The sequence below is a fragment of the Chelon labrosus genome (assembly GCF_963514085.1).
Source record: "Chelon labrosus genome assembly, chromosome: 14".
In the NCBI taxonomy this organism is placed as follows: Eukaryota; Metazoa; Chordata; class Actinopteri; order Mugiliformes; family Mugilidae; genus Chelon; species Chelon labrosus.
Window position 1 is genome coordinate 17,777,847 of NC_140347.1, and position 25,171 is coordinate 17,803,017.

The following is a 25,171-nucleotide window of genomic DNA, read 5'->3' on the forward strand; positions in this document are numbered from 1 at the left end:
CGAGGATTCCTCAAAACTGGTTTTGAAGCTCAGTGTGGTGGCTCTGGCTGGACAAAGGTGGAACATGAGTGGAGCTGTGGCAAATGGGTGACATCTAGGCAGGCGGCTAACTACCTGTGAAGACACCCAACTGTCACTCGAAGTGGCCACGCCCTAAATTTGGCACACCTTTGAGCGCTGACATAAACCAAAATATTAAACTGAATGAGGAAATTGGGTTCGGGCTAAATATCTATGTGTTTATTCGGATGGTCCATGCAACATTTGAACTCTCTTGTTGTCTATTAGGAAGCCATTAGGCTGTTTGTTTAGATCAGCAAACTATCTCTGATGCTCTGAACGCCGTTAAAAAGCGTTGCAGTGCCGTGTCGCTCTCTCTCCTTCTCTTGTAGTGTAAATGCCAAAGGTGCTCTTGTGAGTTGTTTAACTCCCATCCCCCGTCTCTGTGTTTTGCCCACATTGGCAGATTAGTCATGCCGTACAGCAAGAGGCAGCGGCTCTCTAGAGGATACTTAATTGTATGTGGGAGGTGATGCTTTTAAGAGCCGTTTTCTGGCCAATTAAGGTAGCTATGAAATCAGGAATTCACCCCAGAAACCTCCCGTTTTCCTCTTAAGTTATTACAGAATACTTGTGGAGCTTCAATTGGCGTCGCTTTTTGTATCCAAGGAGTCAAAATATTCTGTTTGTTTTATGGTCAAGACTGGACAGAATGTAATTAAATGTTTGGAGATTTTAGCTATTATCAGAATAAAAATGGCCCCGCAGCTGTGTTTCTCAACCCTTCGTAATGTATCTTACAATCCTTACGAGATTCAAAATCCAAGAGCAGGGAGGTCGAGAGCAGAGCTTTACCTACAACGTGGTGGAGGCGTTGGACGTGAGCGTGATTTAGAAAAACATGTTTACAACGTTTTTAATCAAGTAGTTGCGATGTTTTCACATTTGAGAGATGAAGAGATTCGGTCGGTCATAACAGCACCTTTTTATCGCATATTTGAGCCATTATTTGCCAGATATTTGTGCTCGGCACTGAGGACATCTGAACAGCCTCAAAACAAAACCGTACAAATATATATCTGAGTGGGTGGATTGTTTTTCATCCTGCCTGATATTTAGGAGAAGAAAGCACTGAGGTTTTGTTGAATCATAAACAACCATTAAAACATCTTCAGAGCTGCAATAGTTGATCGATTGATTCATTAGCTGACAGGAAATTATCCTGGATCCACTCGTCTCACCTTCTCAGATTTATCGATTTGCTGTTTTCAGTGGTCGTTAACAGAATACCCAGACCATGTCTTCAAGATTCAAATTTGTCAGCGTGCGCTTTGGTAAATTGCAGTTATAAGTCTTTTCGGGTGATTCATCATCAGTCGAAGCCCTAAACATATACGGATATAACAGATTCAGTATGTTGATATTAACATGTTGTCACTAAAAGTAAAAGTTAAATTAGTTTGCTTTAATTAATAGAATAAAAGTGATCATCAGATTGATTTTCAGAAGTTGAAAAAAGACTTATTGGTGATACTGTATGTATAATTTCTGCTATTAATCCCTGTGCTGCTGTGTCAACGCAGAATATTTCATATAGGTGTCAATAAATGATCTCATCTCGTCTCATAAAATCCTCATCTCGTATAACATACTCACCTCATATTAAATATTCATCTCATTAAATACTGATTGTATCTCATCTCTTCCGAAATACCCATCTCATCTCATATTAAAAATCCTCATCCCATGAAATCCTCATCTCACCTCATATTTCATCGCATCTTATTGCATCTTATCTCATATAAAATACTCACATGAAATACTAATACGAAATACCCATCTCATTAAATATTCGCCTCATCTCATATTAAAAATACTAATCTCAAGAAATCCTCATCTCATCTCATATGAAATCCTAATCTCATCTCGTATAGAATACCCACCTAGTTAAATGCTCGTCTCATGAAATCTTCATCTCATCTGAAATAATCACCTCATTAAATACTCATTGCATCTTATCTCATGAAATACTCACATGAAATACTCATCTCATATGAAATACCCATCTCATTAAATATTCATCTCCATATTAAAAATCCTAATCTCATGATGTCCTCATCTAATCTGAAATACTCACTTCATTAAATACTCATTTTATCTGAAATACTCATATTAAATACTCATTGCATCTTATCTCATGAAATACTCACATGAAATACTCATCTCATATGAAATACCCATCTCATTAAATATTCATCTCATCTCATATTAAAAATCCTAATCTCATGAGGTCCTCATCTAATCTGAAATGCTCACCTCATTAAATACTCATCTTATCTGAAATACTCATATTAAATACTCATTGCATCGTATCTCATGAAATACTCACATGAAATACTCATCTCATATGAAATACCCATCTCATTAAATATTCATCTCATCTCATATTAAAAATCCTAATCTCATGAAGTCCTCATCTAATCTGAAGTCCTAATCTCATATCATGTAAAGTACCCATCTAATTAAATACACATGTCATCTCAAATTTTCATCTCATCTCATGAAATGCTCATCTTATAAAATACTCCTCTCATCTCTCATGAAATACATTGACCTGCTGATGCTGTACACCACGAAGGAATGTATGATTTTAAGAATGGGGTGTTGTCCCTTTAGCAAAGTAGGAGTTTTTAAAATCCTCTTACATCTCTTTTAACACCACTACTGTGACAAATGAATCAAAAATAAAGCTTCCTTATTTACACAGAGACCTATTTTTACTATATATTTATTTACTATACAATACCACTGCCAGTACAGACGCAGTGACTGTTTTATCAAAATGACTCAACAGTTACCACTCGACAGGTTCCTGAAGCTATTATAGTTTCCACTGAGGCACAGCTGGCAGCTGTCAAAACCAACTGTGGTTTTACCAAGGCCACTCATGTTAGAATGTGACAGTCTCCGAAAATCAAATCGACACCTCCATGTGGCCCGTCCTTGGAGTTTAATGAGGAGCGCTTCATCAGACATCATTAGTTCATGTTCGGCGCAATTAAAAATGTGATTGCAGCATAATCAGACATGTGAGCGAGCCTATTGTTGCATAAACAACCTTTGTACTCTGGAGTTGTAAGAAGTACTGGAAATTGAAATGTTCATGTAGTACGATCAACAGCTCCACTAAAAGGACACAATCCTAAAATGAGAAATCTAGAAAAATTTGATGAAACCAAGCAGCGAAATCAATGCAAAGATACCAAAAACTGCAGTTCCTCAAATGACCACTTGAGGCTGGTTACAGAATGTGAGTCAATCCCCGTAGACGGTGTTTAAATGTCCAACTTCACAGCAGAAATAAACAAGTCTACAGCCTTGTAGGCTAATTTCTCCATTCTCCATATGTAGCACAGTTAATTAAAAAAATAATCAAGGTTTAAACATATGCATAATTAAATTGAACTGAGCGAGAATCATGCACTGGCAAGATGGCGACGGCCAGAGCCACCAACGTTGAGCTTCAAAATGGCTCTTATTCAGTCCTATGGTTTACGCCATCTTTATATCTAGGGATGAAACATGTTTAAAAACTGTATAAGTATCCCAAATATAATGGTTTTACTCTCCTTACAATGCTGCGCTCCATACGTCGCATTCTTTTCATCCATCCATTCATTCGTTCGTTCATTCATGCTGCTTCAGCTGGTCTGGTGCAGAACCTGCCTGCATAAACCTGCTGTTTATAAATCCTCCATTTGTATCACTTCAGCCTGTTTATGTTTCAATTTGACTTTTTCTTCCGTTAAATGTATCCAAACGCATTCACGGCTGCACGAGTGACTCACTCTCCCTGCGGAGAGCTTTAGAGATTCACCTGATGTCTGCACGGATTTATGCATTTGCCACAACTGGGACATTTACCACGGCGTCGAGAACGACTTGCGGCCTTTCAGTGGATTTCCCTTGCCGGTTTGTTTAAAAGTATATAACTGAGTTGTTAGGACACACAGTGGGTGACTGACTTTGTGTTTGCAAAAGCTCCATTGAAAGCGCCACTGTACTTGTGTGTGCGCGATTAGAAAAACCGGAGCCTGTCACGGAAATTATGTAAACAGACTGTTTGATTTGAATTGAAGGTCACGTTGATTTCTGTTATTTAGTGGCCTTGTGGATGGCTGTTATACGCATGTGGCCCCCGCTCCCTGTCCCAACATCCCTACTGCTTTGCAGCATTCATGTTTCTTTGATTGAGTCCGATTACACCTTTTTATTACAGCCAATGCTTTGAGGCTCTTTGATGCAAACCCTCAATGACTGAATGTGTCAAGAGGCAGCAGGAGATTATTATTTTCTTTCTCATATCCCAGACTCGGGTGAATTTTCAAGGATGCAACCATGCTGCTTTTGCACTTTGCAGAAAAGGTTTTAATCCCTTTCAGTAGTCTGGAATCAGAAAGGAGTTTATTGAATAAAATGTCCTTCAAGTTTCCATTCGAGCCTCGTGGAATTAAATGCTGTTGACTGTTTTATATGCTGTTTTTTTTTTTTTTGTCATCTTGCATTGTTGGGGGTTGATTGTGCCGTTGCTAGGGGCAATGCACAAATGCTGCAGTTCCCTTATTCTTTGTCTGTGTGTGTGTGTGTGTGTGTGTGTGTGTGTGTGTGTGTGTGTGTGTGTGCGTGTGTGTGTGTGTGTGTGTGTGTGTTCATGTGCCTGTATGACTTCGGGGGAAATAGCCGGCCGGTTATTTACATCCTAACACTGTCATCTATCTGTACACATTAACACAAGAATCAATCCTCCTCCCCCGCAGCCGTAGTTCACCGAGGCCTCTAATGGGCACCTATCAAGGCTCAATCATAATGAGACAGAAGGAAATCGTATTAGAGTTTCAGTGATTCGGGCTAACTGGATTGACAAACACAAGGACGTTTTCCTAACCGAGATGAATAGTCCCAATCATGCCATTAATTCCCATGTTCCGGTGTCGTTATGGATACTTGATTAGCCGCGTAGACTGGAGGAGAGTGGCGTCAAAGCAGAGGAATGAGGACAGTCGTGCAACCGTCTGATTGGCAGGAATAGGAAGCGAAGCATTACAGGTGCTTAGCTTGTTTCCCTGCAACTGCTGATTAAGATGAAGCCGGCGGAGGAGGGCGTGAGGCTAAATAAAGCCGCAGGTGGATCATAGACACTTCACTGAGATCATCCCACGGAACAGTCTGCCCACTTTCCTCCTTAAATATGTGAGCCGTTGTTTGAGTGGTTTGAACAAAAGAGGGTTTATTTTTCTTATCGGGATGATCTTTCTAACCAAAAGTGCAAAATGTCAATTTATAATCGGGTAAAAAGCAGCAAACATTTGAGAAGAATCGCTTAAAATATATCCTGACAAAGTTCTGGATTATTAAAATCAATCATTTATTATTTTCTCTATTAAAATAGTAATAGTTTTGTGTGTACAATTAAAGATTATAGATGGTAAATTGAATATATAGTTGAAATCCCAATGACTCAGTTTAATATGGAAATGCAACTTTCAAATAATCTAATAATGATTTAATCTTTTAGGTTGAAATTCAGCAGCTTTACTTGGTATAACATTGTAGTAAATTTAGTCATTTTTTATGTTAAACAAGTGAAATTATTTGGTTATTTTGTGCTCTAGACTAGACTATTTTTAATGTTTTGAAGATACATAATAATAATCAAAATAATTTAATAATAAAACTAACTTAAATCTAACAAAAATCATCAAATTTTCACATTTAAAAAGCTTCAGAACACAATGGAATATATTTAATTGCCTTAAACCTCCAATTATAAATAAGCCCCTCAATAAACTCCTACACAAACCTGTTTTAAGATCAGTTAATTAACCTCTGTGCTGTAAAAAGCTGTCATTTTTAAATCCACACTGTGCAAAAATGTACCGCCAGGCTCCGAGTCCAGGCTGTAAAAAGCTCTGGTGACAGCTGATGAACCCCAGCACTTGTTCCATGATTCATTAATACTTTTGCGCTACATTTATTTATAATTCAGTCATAAAATTTTTGTCATGTTAGACTTTCTAATATGAATCCACTAAACAGTAAGTAGGGTCCATTTGACAGCTACTCTTGTAAACTGTTTCATTTCCTGCAATAACAGCCACATCAAACAGAACAGATACTCACGCTCTACAGCTCCGACAAAACGCGACGCTCCATCTTTTAATTTGTCTTCTCCCGATGCACCGTTTCTTTTTTTCCCCTTTTTACTCCGTCTTCTCTCTGGCAGAGTTTGCTTCTTCTTCTTCTTCTTCCAGCTGTGTTAAGTCTTCATTAGCTCTGTGTTTCCACTCTCGCAGCGTTTTGCCTCACGCCTTCCCTCGCCGGCTCTCCCTCCCCTCTCTCCCTCTCGGCGACTTTTTCCCTCCGCGCTCTCCACTCTCCAACGAGGTGAAAAACACTCTTGTCAAATACAGGTAGGTCATCCTTGCCAGTTGCTAAGTACGAGGCACTTTGATGCAGCCGAGTTTATCAGCATCGTGGTGTCGTATGCTGTGGCTCCCACAACGGTCCGGCTTCTTTTCCCGAGAGAAGATGGCAAATGCAACAGCTGTTCAGTGTCAATGTCCATGTAACGAAGCAGCTGAGGTGTCAAGATGAGACCTTTTTTTTTTTTTTCACAGAATTGTGCGTTACTGGGAAGAACTCCTCGTTCTCAGCAGCGATGATCAGCCGAAGGTCCGCGTCAAAGACGAACTTGCGAGCTCAGAATCTGCTGAGAAATTGAAGAAAGCAGCAGAAATCATCCATTTCTCGCTCTTTCTGCAAAGTTTGAGAAACAAGTGAAGCCTCTTATATCCTCAAGGCTGCACAGGCAGAATGACTTTTTGCCTCCTGCTGTAAAAGCTGCTTGGATGCTCGCCGTCCTCACATCCTCTCCGGCACTCAACCTCCTAATAGTGGCGGCTCACTGTTAGGAGAAATTCCCACATAGGTCTAAGCTGTATCAGAGCACGGAGCAAGATGGAAAAGGAGGGAGGAAGAGGTGAGGGGGTGGAAGAGGTGGAGGAGTAGTATGAAACGGAGCGGGGGGGGGAGGGAGGAGCTGGAGGAGGGAGAGCTGCTGATGTGGGTGTCAGCGGTAGTTCAGGAGGAGCTGAGTGTTTGCGATGGCAGCGCAGCAGATCTGTATGGCTTCACCAGAGAGGAAATGCATTTGCGCACCTGCCGGTTCCTCGATCAGCCACACTCGCCCCACTTCATGGTGTCTTGGTTGGTAATCCCAAATGCATCTGACCACGCAGCCCCTTATTTTCTTCAAAATGCGGACTTTAGTGAAGAAGTGAAGATTGGTGGAGTTTTCATTCGGCCTCTATCAGTGTATCCTTTGTGTTTCTTTTGGTGTGACCTTCACTGTGCAGATAAGCTTTTTTGCAACTTTACAGGGGATCAAACAGTGCCTGAAATGACATTCATTCAGTGAAGAGCAGACAGACAAACAAGTATTGTGGGGATATTTGTAGTGCACCATGAAAAATAATGGATTTTTGAAGCTGATGTCGATATTTGGTTGTTAAAATCAACACAAAACCTTTTTTTTTAATTACATCTTTTAATGTGTTCTTGTTGTGACCAAGATACCTAATAACTAGGACGTGTTGTAGTAGAAAAACTGACTTGTCTGTTCTCTTTGATGCACAAGTACCAATATATCCGCCTGCAAACATGCCTATCCACCCCACTGACAGAGCCATGCAGTTGGTAATGAGCCGTGTGTCATTATGAGGATGAGCAGGAACGTATCAATAGCAAGAGATTGATCCAGTATTGACAAGAGGCCAGTCAACAATTATAAAACTTTCACCTTCCCAGCAAATTCTCAACATGCTCTGAATCGATGCCGTTTGTTGTGATCCTCAGGAGCTCGTTTTTAGACCCTTGGTGGTAAAACCAGACAAATATGCTCCTCAGGGTTGATGGGAATACGAGGCCCAACAGCGATAGATGCTCATCTGTTTGCTCCTTATTGTTGGATTCATGAGCAGCTGTTCGTATCCGTGAGCAGTGTCCACTCCAGTGGAGAGCAGCTCGCTGACTGCTGTTGACGCAATGAGACACTTTGTCAGGCGTATGTGGAACATGCTGTCAGCACCCACCACGTTTGTAATGACATGAAGCAATGTCCCGGCAGTGAGCAGCAGGGATGAAGATGTTTGTGTTGCTGGGTGTCACTTTTGCTCTAATTTTAGTGTCAAAGTTGCTCACGTGGCACAATTTACACCACATATCCTAGCATTTTCTGGTCCATCACCTTTCTGCTAAAGCTCATAGACTGTAGAAAAAGGGGATGCCATGACTGCTCCTCAATAGTGAAGCCAAAGCATGTAGAGCTCCTCCTGGTGGCTGGCTGCAGTATAGGTCATAAGCTCCACCTTCTCCATGTTAGTGGACTTGGGCCAAACTAAAGCACTAAAGTACACGTCAAATAATTTTTTTTTTTTTTCAATTTTTTGTCATTTTAGGTATTTAATATAAAGCCTTTTGTTCTGAGAAGTTTAGTTTTAGTTTGACACTATAAAAACAGAATATAACATGATGATTGACAGTTGAGAGTAGGACATAGAGTAGGAACATCAAAATAAACATTTGTCTTTGCAGTTTTTCCAGTTGGTTGAACTTTTGTTTTTGAGTTAATGTAATTGCCTAGCTAGCTAAAAAAACACTCTAACATAACCTCCTTAAAAGTCCGCAATCGGTAGTTAGCATTTACAAAGTCTGAATCTATGATGGTGCTTGCTTTAAAAAAAAAAAAAAAGTACAGTCTATGATTCAACATTTCTTTGTAACTGGTGGAGGTACAAAGCGCAGTATTAATCAAACATGAGTGGAAGTGTGGACAAGTCACTGATAACACTGCTCCACTCTAAGACAGTACTGCGCCGGCTCTGGCTCCAAACTCGCAACATAACTTCAGAAATTCAAGCCTCAATATGGCCAATGGGAATAAGTGGAGATGCGTCATCCATTTTTTATGTAGTCTATGCTAAAACTGGTTTGTACTTTGCGAGAAGTTATTTTTTATAAAATTATATTGCAATGCAAAATGGAAACGCCAAGTAGGGCCCACAAAACAAAGATTAGTCAGCTTGGGCCATTTCTAATGGAGGTTAACACTTAGCAAAATTAAAAAAGTTCCAAGACCTACGTCATTAGTTCAAATTGGGTGGGGGGGCTTTGTACAACCAAAGCAGATGGTGATGCTGGTTTGTGTTCACCCTATGCCCTAGACAAATTTGTGTTTTTTTGCATCCATCCATGTGGTGCAGATTTCATCATCTGCTAACGTTTGTGAAAGTCCACACAGAAACCTCAGCAGATGTCCAGATACACCCCAAAATTCGTAAATGTTAAATTGTATTCATTTGCATCAAACGGACGTAAGCCAGGAAAACAGCTGGCCCAGAGAAGAGGCTATAAGAGGAGATTTCTGCTATTCAAACTTTTTTTTTATATATATATATATATAATTCATCATTATAAGAGTACAAGGACACACAGATGGCATTAAAGTCCTGGCAAGAAATTATTCCAAATATAAACCTTGTGCTCTTGGCGCACTATGCTTGGAATGCGAAGGCAACAAACTCCCACTGCAGACTACTCCATAGTGATTGGCACAACTCAGTAATAGTCACTGACACAGTGCCACAGCTCGGTTTGTAATTAGCTGCTGCACTTTGCTGTGAAATCTTGTAGCTAAATGGTGCAAACCTTTCAGAAACATCAACGGGAGCCCGGTTTGTTTTTAATGTGTTAAATCTGAGGGACCATCACAATAATACAGTAAGATCCATTATCCTGTCCTGCATCACCTCATTAGAAATCATCACTTGTGAGACTGGTTTTGCAACACACGTCCGCTTTAGTATTTACGGCTGCTTCTTCATCTCCATAGTTTGTTGTTTTGCATCAACAAAGATTGAACACATTGAGGAAAGGTTAACTGAGGAGGTTCGAAGGTACAAGCATTTGTATGACTCGTCTTTGGCGAAATTTTGGTTGAAAGTGAAGCGGGAAGTAGGAACAAAAATTAACCCAACCGGCTAAAAAGACACGGCACTGACAAGCGTTTGGGTGGCGTTTTTACAGAGTGAGCCAAACTGACGAGCACACAGGTATAAATGGCTCGCACCGGTGTAGGCTACGTACGCAGGTTACGTCATCTAGTCCCGCAGAAGCATAAACCGCACTTAAGAGTCAAATATTGTGGAAATACTACAAACCTCTGGAAGAGAACTTTAGTAAAATTGTTTCCAAACTAAAATATCGCTAAATGAATCGATGCTGAATCAAATTGGGACGCTGTCAATCGGAACAAAATCAATTCAGGAAATCAGTAGCGATACCCAGCTCTAGTATGAATTGAACCACAGCAGCATGGAAACCCGTTAATTGGCCCTTACTGTGTCAGTGACAGTTATTCAATTTAATAAAACATTTTTTAACACTAGGCCACATCCACCCATAGAAACACCACCATTAATCTGCCTCCTTTAGAAATCACTGCTTGCCTAAACACCTGAGAGGTTGTCGGCTGATTCATCTGCCCTCTCTGTGACTGAACTGTGTGACCAGACCGATTGATTAAAAAAAAATACTTTCTGTGACTATATCATGTATGTTCCTGTGGACCGCTGATCCACCGCCTAGCCATTGATTGTAAGGAGAATCCAAGGTGTACCGCAACCCTCCGGGAGTTTGTTTAATGAGGCCCGCGGATACTTGTTTGATTGCTTGATTCCTGTAGATTGGACACGTCAGACTTCCACCTGCATAGTTGTTCAGCTGCGACACCGGCAAAATGTCATGGAGTCGTTACTGCGAATGGAAGTTGGCGTAGGCTTAAGGGATTGATGGGAGATCAATACAGCTGCCATCAATTATAAGCTGTTTTTATGACATAGCATGAAGATTAATAACGATATTTGATTTATAGAAAGTGTATCAGTTCAGTTGTGTTTTTAAAAGGAGAAAAAAATAAGCTCATTCCTTTTTTTCATAAACTTTAGACTTTCACGTTAAGGTGTTTTGGATAAAACGTCTGTGGCCAGTGTTTTGACTTAGCGCCGTCTTCTTTTGGGTTTCAGGCTTCTCTTGACATTGCTTATAGTTTGGGAACTCTTGAGGCTTTCCGTGTCTCCCAATTTAGGGCCTCTTTGTTTGAGTTTTCACAAAAAGAAAAAAAAAAACGAGGGGGTGATCTATTTCAGAGAGTATTTTGCCGTCTTGGAGTTTCTGGTTGGGGCCTAGGTTTGAGGTAACTGGGGTGAAGAGCCTGTTTGATTTGACGTTGTATCCTTGTGCCATTTATGAGCTGACTATAACATACACCAGGAACTGGGAATATCTGGCTAAGTGCATTGTCCATCAGGACCAGTAAGCGTCAATCTGCATAAAATAATCTTGCATTCTGGGCGAGATGGTGACATACGAATGAACCTTGCTCCAAGTATCTACCCTGGTGGATGTTAACTGTGGCAGCTATCTGAGACGACAACGATGAACTGAAGAAAGAAGGGACCAAATCTGCGGATAAAAGGGGGAACGCTGTGTTGTGGGATAGGTTTGGGGTGCAGGACGTCCTGTCAGTCTAAAAGAAACTCTTTCAAACCCTCAGACTTTAAAGGAATTGTCCATGCTCAGGGGTTTCTAGATAGGGACTTCACATTTTGACTCGGAATGTGGTCTGGCAGGGGAAGGAACCTTCTGAGAAACTCCAGCTTGTGGTCGCTGGCCTCCGTTGAGAACTTGCAGGCGATTCCCTTCCCCATGTCTCTGGCAGCGCAGCAGAAGAGATTCCCTTTGAGATGCTGAAGACGTTGGACATGTTTGGGCTGTCTGGTTGACATCAATATGACACAAGCGATTTGGCGGTTTGAGATCTCTTTCCCTGCGTTTTTAAGAAAGAGAAAGAACAGGCAGAACTATGCGACTTCTGTTGTGGCTGGGGAAAGTGAAGTTTTGTGGTGATCTGGCCATTCGTACTTCAGAGAAGAAAACTCTCTTTAAACCATGACAGCTAGTGCATCGATGAAGTCCAGGCTAGCCGTGGTCAAAATATCAATGTTGAGGTTGCCTATAGATTCTAGCCCACAGTTGATATATATAATTGTGTCAAAGGCAACAATAACCTTTAATTCCCCAAAGATGAGACAGTTACAGAGTGTGTGGTTTAGAAAGAAAAAATAAATTAGTCATTTAATGGTGTGATTCTCTGCCTCAATTAAAGATAATTGCTCTGTGTGCTTCACACCTCCCACACAGCGTCGCTTGTCATGTGGTAAATAACAATAGCAGTGCTGAAAACAATGGCTTTCCACCAGATGCATGGCTTCCAAGAAAAAAAAATAAAATGATTTGGTTGTCATCAACCTTGTGCCTGAACATTGATGCAGGCTGCTCATTAGCTGTGACCAACCAAACGTAACGTTTGTCATGAGTCGAATGGTCTTTTACTCAAACAAACGCCACAATCCATGATGACCCTCGCTGTGAGTAGCATTTAATTTAGCTCTAACTACTTGAGATTATTTATGTAATATTCCCTCCAATGTCGATGACATGCTACAGAATGATTTGATGAGGGATTAGTATCATTTTCATTTAGCTTTTGTAATAGTGGCTCTTTTGAACTGCCCCCCTAACTGTCCTTCGTCTGAAGAGTCTACCTTTGAATAAGAATGTTACCTTGGTTAAACTGGGGGAAAACAAGACGAATGACGGTCATTAAAAGCCTTCAGGAAAAAGGTCCTCGAATGGGAACTCCTCTACATGTATTCATTCAACTGCTCTTGTTTGTATCGTCAACTTTGACGAGAGAAGGGAACCCGTGAGATTAGAAAGACTGAGAACGCAACAGGCAGCTCGGATAATTGCTGTTTACTCTGCCGCTTATTCAACGACCCGGACCTTACTGCCGACCCTTGTGTGGCTGCTCCGCCGTCTGCTTGTGCCATGTGGGTGTTGTGTGGATAAAGATGTCGATTGCACATGAATACCGTGATGCATCGCGCAGCTCAATGAATCAATATTAAATCTTTTACACATCAGTGCTGGAAAGCTGTTAAAAATCTCAACTGATGTCTGCTTAAAGGGAGACGTCTATACAGCCGTGCGGCGTGCTTGTAAAATGTTGCCTCCCTGCGGACCTGCTCTCTAAAGTTGTTGATATCCATGATGCAACCTCTCTGCATTTGCATTTTGAGAGGCGCCGGATCTCTTCCAGTTTATATATTGGCGACTGATCATTTTATTTTGATTGCAGCGTTTCTAATGGACTGTTGCGGTTGAAGTTGTAGGAAAGGCTGTTGTTCTCGGATGTAAGTCTCATTTTTCTCAGTATGTTTATTACAACTCGGTTGGCGACATTTGGGCTGGAAATATATTTATTACGTCATTCCAGCATTTGACTTTATAGTTTAAAAGTTTCACAGACCTTCAAACTCATGGTTCTGTTTGTCCGACACTGCAAAGTACTGACACTTGTTAATAAGATTCTTTTAGAACTGTAATTTTATTATTGGTCCAGGCAAAAAGAAAGAGGTGTCAGTACATCCTTAAAAATAATCAACAATGCTTCAAGTGCTTCTACTGATGTGGACAGGTCGACAAACCTGCAGGTAACTATGGCAACAAAGAAAGCTTATGTCTATTTTGAATATCCAAAGATATTTCTGAATCTATCTATTGGCTTTAGTCACAGTGTGTTAAGGTTTCTTGGCCACTGCAGGTAACAGTTTTGAAAATGTTTGGTTTATGCTTTACAAATTCAGATTCTCATATCTTTCTCATCCCGTAAATTCAGTATATTTAGTTTTTCCTGACAGTTTTTGAGGCCAAACTTTCAGTTTGAAGACATTATTATAGCCACTGCTCTGTTGATAATAAACTTCCCAGCTGCAGCCGTTAACAAAGCTCAACAGAAGACGGCAGGAGGCTTTTTTATTATCTTTTCCGCTGAGGAGAACTCTACCTTCATATTGTCTTTGTGCACAATGAATGATCCCACACACTGTATTTTCCTTGTAAGTGGGTCTTTACAGAGTGCAGGTGGCGGCGTGTGTTTTGTGTCTGAGAGACTGCGGCATCATGATTCAGGTGGACTCGGACAGCTTTGAGTGTCTTTTGATGAATTTACCGCAAGAACAGAGGAACCGTGGATTTCTGAAGCGAATAGATCAGCCGGGGCGGCCGCTCTGGATATCTTGTTTGGATTTAAGAACTGGCTGTCTCGTTTCATCCGCTCAAGCCTCCAAAGGGTTGAAACATTCATGCTTTTCTGGCGGTTTGGTGCCTATTTAAGGCGATCCACGGCTCTTTATTTAGCCGCCCGTGGGTGCGATGGTCTTATCTTCCCCTGACCTTTTGAGGCTCTCTTTTGTGAAGATGGAAGAACAAACACCAGTAATGTTCTGCCAGCTAAAGCTGCTCAACAGATAAAATGTTCAGTATGATCCTGATGTATAGGCCTCTTGTTTACTATTACTGACTCGGTTTATGAATGGTGTTGATTAGTATTTGCTCTCTGTTAGTCCAGGATGAGGCAACTTATAGCTTTATGATAAGGAGGCAGATATCCAAGCGCTCTCAGGCCAGAAACCCACTGCAGCAGTGCACGTAGCCACAAGTACAACCTTTACCTGTATGATCCTCTTAATTGTGATGAATTATATCGATTATTTTATTTAAGCCTCCATCACTGATATAAGTAATAGATACATCTACCAGTATAATACAGTACAATTCAACTGCAAACAGAAGTCTTAAAAACAACCAAAAGCCATTGACTGTATACGAAGACATGCACTGACCAGCCACAACATTAAAACCAGCAGATGACAGGAGAAGTAAATAACATTGAAACATCTTGTTATAATTCAGTGTTCTGCTGGGAAACTTTTGGACCTGGCATTCATTAGTGTGGATGTTACTTAGACATGTAGCACCCGCCTAGACCAGACCAGGCACCCACCTAGACCAGACCAGGCACCCCCACCCCATAGTAATGACACTCCTTGATGGCAGCAGCCATCCCCAGCAGGATGCAGCCAAAAACGCTTTAGGAACAACTCAAAAAACATGAAGAACAGCACAAGGTGTTGACCTGGCCTCCAAATTCACTAGATCCCAAACTGACCAAGTATCTGTGGGATGATCCACAGAGGCCCCTCCCCTCAACCCATAAGATCCACTAACAAAATTCTGTTACCAGACACCACAGGACACCCTCAGAAGGCCCATGTCCATTCTCTGATGAGTCACAACTGTTTTGGAGGCACAAGGGAGACCTGCACAATATTAGGAAGGTGGTCATAATGTTATGCCTGATCGATGTATGAACCATTAACCAATGGTTCTTGTGAGGAGCAGTTTTGAAGCTCTGTGTGGTGTCTCTTGCTGCCTCCATCTTAAACCATACATTACTTTATGCCCTGATATAATTTAAACAATATATAAAGATTCTCCCCTGGGCAGTTGTCATGAATAGAGAAATGATCTGCACCAGGCTGTGAACAAGATTATTTCTGTTGCAAAGTCGTTCATTCTAACATGGAGGTCTATGGGGATCGACTCGTTTTTGGAGTTAGCCTCTAGTGGCCACTTGAAGAACTGCACGTTTTATTTGCAGGACCTGTGTTTCCTGTACAGTGTTAATACTATGGCGACCCACCATGGTCTAGTTTACTCCGCCTTGGTCACATAACGAATCGGAAATATTTTTGCACATGTCAAACGACGTTGTGCTTGCGTTGTTCTTCCTATTGCTCCCGAACAGAAAAGTCAAGATTAGATTTATTCACTGATACTGTATTTAATTTTACATAAATTTGTCCATGGGATACCACGTCTCGCTGCACAGGCTGCTGCTATTTGTCGCTAAATCCAATATCCGTGTTATTATGGTAATTTATAATTATGGACTTTTACTGAGTCCACTTCAGTTACACTTCTTAATCTGTGTAAACAAAGATCAACTTAATAACTGTGGCCTTAGAGCTTACTCTGGGTTCAGTAAATCATTTTGAGACAATTTGTATACTTACCAACACTATATATATTATATTTGCAACCAATTAAAGTAAAAAAAACAATTTAAGTAATTTACAAAAACCTTATTTAATGAAGGACATCTGTTTGTGGTTGTTTATATCTGTAATATTTTTAAAACCTTTATTTTTTATGTTGAATTATTCTTAATTTTAAATAATTCTGTGAGCTCTCAAATGCACCTATACAATCGTTTGAGGCTATGTGTGTGTGCTCCACCGGCAGCAGGATGTAATGCACCACATATTTCTTTTTTGACACAATTGATCACAACAGTCTCTAATTCCTTATAAACAGGAAAGAAAGACATTTACTGTTAGCTAATAAGATCCAGCTAAGGCCGGAATGGGACAATTTTCCTGGACTCCTCTATCAGATGCTGGACGTGATTGATGAGCTCTGAGGTAGGAGGTGCCTGATGAGCTCCAATGTCCTACCTTCTGAACGAGCTGAGTAAATAAAATAAGATAAATAAATAAAAATGCATGCCTAATAAGAACAAGGACCCCCCCTGGGTGAATTGGAGCTCTGCTGATATGACTTTGACACAAACACAGCCTCACCCAATCACCATTAAAAGTTAAGAGTAAATAGCTTCGGCCTGCTTTATTGTCTCGCCTGGTTTGCTGGGGATTTTAATTGCAATTAGCGCAGACGGTGATTTATCGACTCGTGGCGGGTTTCAGCGCCGTGTCACGCTAGGCTAATTGGTTTGGTTCAAAAGGCGTGACGAGAAGCATGCAGGGGATGTTTCAGCTCTCTGAAATGTCGTAAGAGGACGTTTCTCCGAGCGATCCTTCCGGCACGCTCTCTCAAATCTGTCCTTTGCAATCCTTCTCCAGCATTTTTCATCCCGTCCTCGCTCTTAGTTCCCCGGTTGTGATAATACACAATTGCTCAAGAGTTTTCTATGATCTGCCTTGGTTTATCTCCGCTCTTATCAGGAGCGGAGTATCTGTTCCGACAGTCAGTTTAATAGAGGAGTAATTATTCACTGATCGCAGGCCATAACTCTACGAGCAAATGGAGGATGAAGGGATTGGGGGGAGGGGAGTAAAATGTCAACATTTCACCACAGGTGTTAGTGAAGACTGAGCAGCAGTGTTACTGCTTCCTACATGTCCATCCTGTTTCCGTTCAGTCACTAACCCAGATAAAAAAAAAAAAAAAAAAAAGGCTACTTGAGGTTTCTACATCCATAGGGTTGGGTCTGTAAACAAAGAAGTATGCGTAAGGTGTGGCCCCGTCCCGGTCAACATACGGTGTGCGTCTTCAAGCTGAACGGCAGCGCGCTCTGGCAAACCAATGCGAGAAAGTATCTGGACGGCCACACACGCAAGGCAACACAACCCAGGACCCTGGTGGGATTATATTTGTGTAAACTCTATATGGGCTCTATTTGTAACAACCGTCATCAATCAGTCATCGATAAAAAATGGTTTCCAACCTTCAGAGTCAATGTTTATTTGGGTCGTCCAACTCGGTGACAGGTTTATAGAAGGAATGTCGGCAAGAAGTGAGTATCTGTAGTTTTTGAAAAGGAGTCTGGTGAGCTTTACTCTCGTGTTGTGCGTCCAGTACGGTAGAAGTCTAAAATACGTCACCTGAAAGTGGGACAGAATTATTTAAAAGGGACGAACGCAGGGCGTCATTGGTAATCGTCAAAGCTCGTTTCCAACTCTAGTCCCTTGATGGGTTCACCAGACGAACAGTCACCCAAACACACATCACAGTGCACAATCCAAAGTGGTTGCATACACTGATCAGGCGTAACATTATGACCACCTTCCTGATATTGTGTAGGTCTCCCTTGTGCCTCCAAAACAGTTGTGACTCACCAGAGAATGGACATGGTCCTTCTGAGAGTGTCCTGTGGTGTCTGGGAACAGAATATTGTTAGTGGTGGCCTTTGGATCCTATGGGTTGAGGGGAGGGTCCTCTGTGGATCATCCGACAGATACTTGATCAGTTTGGGATCTAGTGAATTTAGAGGCCAAACGATTCCCAGCAGAACATTGAATTGTAACAGGATGATCAGTGTTAGTGGTTTTAATGTTGTGGGTGATCGGTGTATAATACGAATGTCAAAGAGAGCAGTTTCAATCTTAGTTTGAGACTATAACTAAGCTCATAGCAGAGATAAAACTAAGAGAATAGCTGTAACTTCATGTTGCCATTAAGCTGGAGGACAGGTGAGAACAACGGGCCTCCGTGTCGGATCTCGGCAGTCGCGCCGAGCCGAACAGAGGAGAGGCGGGTGAAGATGAGCAGCGGCGAGGTGAGAGCGGAGTGGAGTTTAAGTGCGGCAGGGAAAAGAGCAGAGCGGGGAACAGAGAGGCAGCGAGCGAACAGCACATCCCAAAATATAAAGAGTTGAGAGCAGGGCTCGGCATTAGCGGGGCCGCCGGTGGCTCAGGAGGAGCCGGGGGTTTGCGGAGCAGAGAGCCTCATTTGTTAATGTGGGGTTCAGCCAGCGAGATGTCAAGAGACAGGATACCACATTATACAGAAGTTACACAATGCCAGCCCAAGCCACTTAGCGCGCAGCATGAGTAATGCAGTGTTTATCCGCTGTGGAATAACTCACAGGGGTTTACCGGCCCGACTGCCGCTGACGCACTGTAACAACACTTTCAGCTATGAATTGATCTTTAATCAGTTACGTCCAGAGGAGAGAAATGTTTATCAGAACTCCTGCACTGGAAGGGAGAAGTTCCAAAGTCAGATTGAGGTAATGTTGATGCTTGTAGATGTTCAGATTAGTCCCTGTCGCGATCGTAGTAGTAGCCCAGTAACAATCTGCTAATAAAGTCACTTGCTGATTTACACCGATGAGGCATAACATTATGACCACCTTCCTAATATTGTGTAGGTCTCCCTTGTGCCTCCAAAACAGTTGTGACTCATCAGAGAATGGACATGGGTCTTCTGAGGGTGTCCTGTGGTGTCTGGTAACAGGATGTTGTTAGTGGGGGCCTTTGGGTCCTATGGGTTGAGGGGAGGGGTCTCTGTGGATCATCCCACAGATACTTGATCAGTTTGGGATCTAGTGAATTTGGAGGCCAGGTCAACACCTTGTGCTGTTCATGTTTCTTTGAGTTGTTCCTGTGTGTGTGTGTGTTTGTGTGTCTGTGTCAGGCTGCATCCTGCTGGGGATGGCTGCTGCCATCAAGGAGTGTCATTGCTATGGGGTGGGGGTGCCTGGTCTGGTCTAGGTGGGTGCTACAAGTTTCCCAATAGAACATTGAATTGCCATAAGATGGTCAATGTTATTTACTTCCCCTGTCAGTGGTTTTAATGTTGTGGCTGATCGGTGTATGTCAGCGTAAACTGTTAAAAATTCAGAGGGGCTGGATGTGCGGTTAACAGACTGGTATAAATCCAGAGTTTTACGATGTTCCTGTAAAAGCTGATTGGATTCCGGTCAATCATTCTCGGTTTTCAGGAAGCCAGTGAGAAAGGTGAATGAGCTTGAGCTTAAATAGCTTTTATCCTCATCCTCATTTGTCTCCTGAGATACTTCATAAAAGACTGAAAGCTCTAAAATGCTTTGACATGGAGGAGTGTTCCTGTGGTTATTTGACTCATACCCCAGTCAGAATGAAAACATCTCATGTGTCCGATCTGAGACAATCACGCAGAGAGCGGTGGAATAAACCTACGATAATCTGTTCAGTAAGAAAATATATCAGCTCCTCATAGCCATGTAAACACTTCAGGTCAGAGTATATATCCAAAAACGTTAAAGAAAGGCAGCTGGACTTCAATGGTTTCTCTGAGATGTTTCATCCAAGTAGCTTCTTCAGCTCTAAGGGACTGGAGGGTAGTTGAGGTTCCTATTCCTGTAATGTGGGGTTAACACTGCTCTTAAAACCTTGTTGGGGGATTTAAGTCTCAGGTCTGTTTGGATGAGTTTTCCTCTCTCAGTCACTTCTCCTCCTCCACCTCTTGTCTTTGCGTCTTCTGGAGGTTTGATAGAAGTCTCCCTCATCCTTGCTGGCAGCTGTTGCCATGGTTGTGTCAAAGCCGCTGAACTACCTGGCGGTGGTATTTCCATGGACACTGATCGGGAGAGGACGCCGGGCTCTGAGGTGTAGGTGGGAGACAGTTCAACCCCGTCAGCAGCTCTGTGTGTCGGACCGAAGGAGACGGAGCAGCAGCAGGAGGAGGAGGAGGAGGAGGAGGAGGAAGAGGAGGATTAGGATCGTGGAAGATATTAAACAGAGAGGAGCAGAGGCCCGGAAGCCGAGTGAGAGGCCAGAGTGTTTTCAGCGGAGGGATGGTTTCACCTCGGCGCTGGTTTAACACAAAGTCGGTTCATTTAGAGAGGAGTGAGAGGAATGAAGCAAGGCCCCCCCCCCCTTCCACCCTTCCACCCCTCCTGGGGAGGCCGCACGATTCCTGCAGCTGTTCCATTAACACTGGAGTGGACATATAATAACATTGGAATGACATGATAATGCAGGCTTTCCTGCTCCTCATGATGAATCGCAAATTACAGCCGAAATGAGGAAAGAGTTTTCCATCCGAGTCGAGGGGGCTCTGGATCTTTTCCGTTCGCGCGAAATCAAATGATCAGAAATGACTGAAACACAGTCGGCTCTGGTTAAAAAGTGAAGGGGAAGGGTCCATTAATGTATTTATTTGCTGCACTGTAACACGAAAAAACTAATTTGACAATAGTTAATGCTTTGATTGGCTTTATTAATGAGCTGACAGGTAGAGGAGAATTTATTTTATAAACTTTCTTGACTTTCAGGCCTCAGATTGTTTCGTATCCACCTATTTCCTGACGTTTTCGCCAAGTAATGGTCAGAATATTCTCAGCTAATGATCTGCTTAAGATACCAGCAGTGATGTGCATCGATTTTACGTCCACCCGATCCAGGTTTAACACACTCAGACCCCTTAATCAGTCGATAGCTAACACACATGTGGCCCAGCATAAAGGCATCCAACCACGCCCCCCTCCTCCCTCCCAGCCGTCACATAAAGCTGACACGTCTTCCTCTAATCCGTCTGCCTCACACGCGCCGATAACGCTCCTATTCATAAATCATCTTTTCCTCTGCTTGTTTGGCAGCAAGACACTGAGGAGGGGAGGGCATCAGACAAAAAAAAGAGACCCCTGCAGCTTCTCCCTTTTTGACCCCCTCCGCTTCTCACACAGCCGAGCAATCAAGGACAGCCGCAGATGGTGCTCGTGGTCGCGCCTGAAGCCCGAGTGTCTGCAGCACAATGCACAGAGGGCAGAGGAACAAAGTGAGAGGCTGCGACTGACTGCAGCTCCTCCGTCAGATCTCCCGCTGACTGCCCATCTGTGTCTGGCAGGCTGACCGCAGTCTGTTTGTCCGAACCCTTCAGACGAGTCAGAGCCGCGGCGTGAACTGATCACGTTCAAGATAAGGGCAATTAGATCTGGATTTAGTGTTTATTTCCCTCTACTGCAGATTATTTTTTAATCATTCGTTTGGTTTATTAAATGTCAAAAGGTAGCAAGAACCTCCTGAACTTCCTGGAGCTTTTATCGAGTCTGCCCATCGGTCCAAAGCTAATGCTCCCCACGGTGTGCCTCACTGTATTCTTACACTTTCATTAATTTAATTTAGAATCTCTGAGCTGGTACGACACACAAAAAGTTTGCACACTTGGTGTAACTGTCCTCGTGGGTAGAACGTCTTCACCAAGCAGCAACCTCCTGGGCTGAAAGGTGAAGTCAGTATGCAACTGTCCAACACTGCAGTTCCTCAGACCACCACTTGAGGCTCACTACAAAATCAAGTCAATCTCCATTGACCTCCATTATAAAATGTCCAACTTTACAGCAGAAATGAACACGATTACAGCCTGGTACGAAAATAATTTTAATCTCTAGAGCCAGTTGGCGCATTTATGACAACTGTATAGTGGGATTCATTTTCATGTAACCAACCTGTTTATTTAATTATATTAAATTATGAATGATTTAGAAAGTTGGTGGTGTGAGTGAGTGCTACTTAACCTTTTTTACCCATTTTTGAATTGGCTTGGAGTAAGGAGGAGTCATACCAACAATCGTTATATACGCTGACCAGCCATAACATTATGACCACCTTCCTAATTTTGTGTTGGTCTCCAAAACAGTTGTGACTCATCAGAGAATGGACATGGGCCTTCTGAGGGTGTCCTGTGGTGTCTGGTAACAGATTATTGTTAGTGGGGGACTTTGGGTCCTATGGGTTGAGGGGAGGGGCCTCTGTGGATCATCCCACAGATACTTGATCAGTTTGGGATCTAGTGAATTTTGAGGCCAGGTCAACACCTTGTGCTGTTTTTTTGAGTTGTTCCTAAACCATTTGTTTTGGCTGCATCCTGCTGGGGATGGATGCTGCCATCAAGGAGTGTCATTGCTATGGAGGTGGGGGTTCTCTCAATACTTCAGCTTAATTGTTTTCTATTGACATTTTCAGACATAAAGAAGAAGGGCTTGACGCTGACACGAACATTGTAACTATCTGTTAGTGACAAACCGTTTGTAGTTTGTGAGTCTCTACAGTTGTGTTTTGGCTGAAGTCTTTAAACAGATATTCATCCAGAGTCATGAGTTTGTCTCAGTCGTTATTTCTTTTGCCAGTATGGAAGAATTCAACCCTTGAGAACGATTTTCTTTCACCTCACTGCCTATAGCATCTATCCTCTCCTTGATAATCTCCTTGTATAAAATACATATTCTGTATGTCTAACATAAAACCCTCTCCTTGTTGAGCTGGTAGTCTGAGCCTGGCTTTTCTCTTTTCTCTTTTCTCTCACACCTGACACAAGCTCGATCCAGCAGCTACTTAACCCTGGATGTGGCTTTGCTTCGCAGCTTTTAAATGGAAAGAACTCCAGACTAGAGTCCTTTGTAGCCGTAAACATTATAAATTGACGTTTCTTAGCTCTTCTTGTAGTCGTTTTGTTTTATTGATGCGCTCTAGTTGTTTGTCTCGCTTGTTAAAATGTTCTTTTTTGAACGTTTTCCCACCTTCACCTCCAACAAAGGATCGGCTAACTGTCACGTCGAAGCCCATTGTCATTGTGCTATCTAAAAATATCCACTGGCGCTGTTATTCCGTCCAAGCGGACACACTCCTGCGGCATTTTAGACGTAACCACAGCATGAGGAGCTGTGAGAGTGGTGCTTCACATCCGACCTTATGTCCTTGTTGTGTTGGATGTTGTGTTTTCACTCGGCGCCTGTGCCTCTCTCAAAGTTTCATCTGGACCCTCTTCTCACATTTCCCCGTCTGTCTGCTGAATGTGCTGCTGCTGCTGCAGCTTATTAATAAAACATCCTCGCCGTCTTTGTAGTCGAGAGCTCTCGGGCCGGTTCGTGTTGTGATAGCGGAGCGGCGTCGCATGTTAACGCTCTGACTCCCTTTCAGAGAAAACGCGCCGATTTATCATCTCAGACACTTGAGGTGTGAAGGCCTCTCGCTCTGCTCGGCGGTTCAGAGTGAGGAGTAAACTGAAGAGGATGTGATTTAAACTAAAACAGATAATATGAAACACTGTTTCTGTGTCTTTTCCTCAGGGGATTCCTTCACACAGTTCCGGTTTTCCGAAGAAAAGGATTGGGAGATGGACCCGTTTGCAGCCAGTCAGGTAAATCTATGTGTCTACTTGGTGAGCTATGGATCCCTCCAGCAGACATCACGTCTAGTCGTTGTAATGCTGTCCACTTTGGTTAAGACTGACATATGTGAAGTTACTGGATGGACAACATGATTCCCAGAGGATGAATCCTATTGACTGAAGTATTTAAAGATGCACAAACAAGATGTGTTGGATGCTCAGTGAGTCGTCAGCGGTGTGTCGCCATCTTGGCAGAGCCTGTCTCCTTTCTTAACTCCCAGCTAACTCAATAACCAAGAGGTTGAGCAGGTGACATCGAGCCTGACAGTTTGTCACGTGCTAAGACAACCACCTGACACTCAAAGCAGACACTCCTTTCATTCTGCATAACTTAAAGCCTCGATACAATCTAAATGAGTGAGTTATAAAAACGTGTACAGCCGTCATAAAAAACAATATTGGTCTCTGTAGCTAATTTCCACATTCATAACCGGCTGTAAACTTGTTTATTTCTGCTGTAAACATTCCGGTCTATGGGGTTGACTCACTTTTGTAGCCAGCCTCTAGTGGCCGCCCGAGGAACTGCACCCGCCTCATTTTTCAGCCCTTGAGTTTGTCGCTTGTCAAGTTTTTTTCCAATGCTTTAGTTCACGCGTACATCTGAACTCAGCTTTGACTGCAGCTGATGATGTGATTTGAGCAGATCAGGGAATATTAGCATGCTAAAACCGCACGAGACATTGTGAGCATGTTAGCCTGCTAGCAGTCTGTCTCAACATCCACACGTAGCAGCTGCGAGCCGTCAAGTGCCCACTTGTGTATTTCTAGTGCCTTGCCACAGCGTCCAGGAAGCCCTTAAGACTGACATGTGTTATGATTACTGTTGTTTAAATGCATTGAATACAATGCTCTAAGTTCTTGTTATTGACGGTAAAGAACATTACTGTTGCAGTCTCACTTACATCAGCCGCGGAGCCTTCCTGCTGTTAACACTCTTTTCTTTCCTCTGCAGAAGTCAGCGGTGTTTGTGGACCTCCCAGCTCTCGCCCAGACTCTTCAGCAGGTGCCTCTACATCAGAGACTCAACCTGGAGGCCGAGCTGGTTCAGGTTCGACCCTTGACTTGCAGTGAAATATGCGTTTTATATAATTCACATAGGATTCTATTAGTTATGCTCTTTGCTGTTGAGAACCAGAGCTATGAGACATTATAGACTACATTTACAGACTGATTAAACACAATCTGAGACTAAGAAGATTTAGACCTAATCCTAATCCAGCTAACCAGCCTTAAGGATTTTAATATATTTTAGTATTAATTTTAATCACGTTGCCATTGTTTGGCTGGCCTGTATGGGATGAAAACAGAAGTCAATATTTAATGTAGCCAGCAAAACCTGTTCAGTATTTGCTCACGTGTCCTCATTTTAAGATATGAAACTGCTGCTGGCTTGAAGATATTCAAAACACTGACTTGT

General features: G+C 42.5%; 1 protein-coding gene across 1 annotated transcript in view; it reads left to right on the forward strand.

Moving 5' to 3' along the window:
• Positions 1–25,171, forward strand: part of aven (apoptosis, caspase activation inhibitor) — a gene marked incomplete at its 5' end in the record, with an annotated part of 31,796 nt that overhangs the window by 3,909 nt on the left and 2,716 nt on the right. Inside the window, 2 exons of the mRNA XM_084560096.1 lie at positions 23,654–23,724; positions 24,707–24,802. Coding sequence (XP_084416222.1) covers positions 23,654–23,724; positions 24,707–24,802 — 167 coding nt within the window. The remainder of the gene's footprint in view (positions 1–23,653; positions 23,725–24,706; positions 24,803–25,171) is intronic.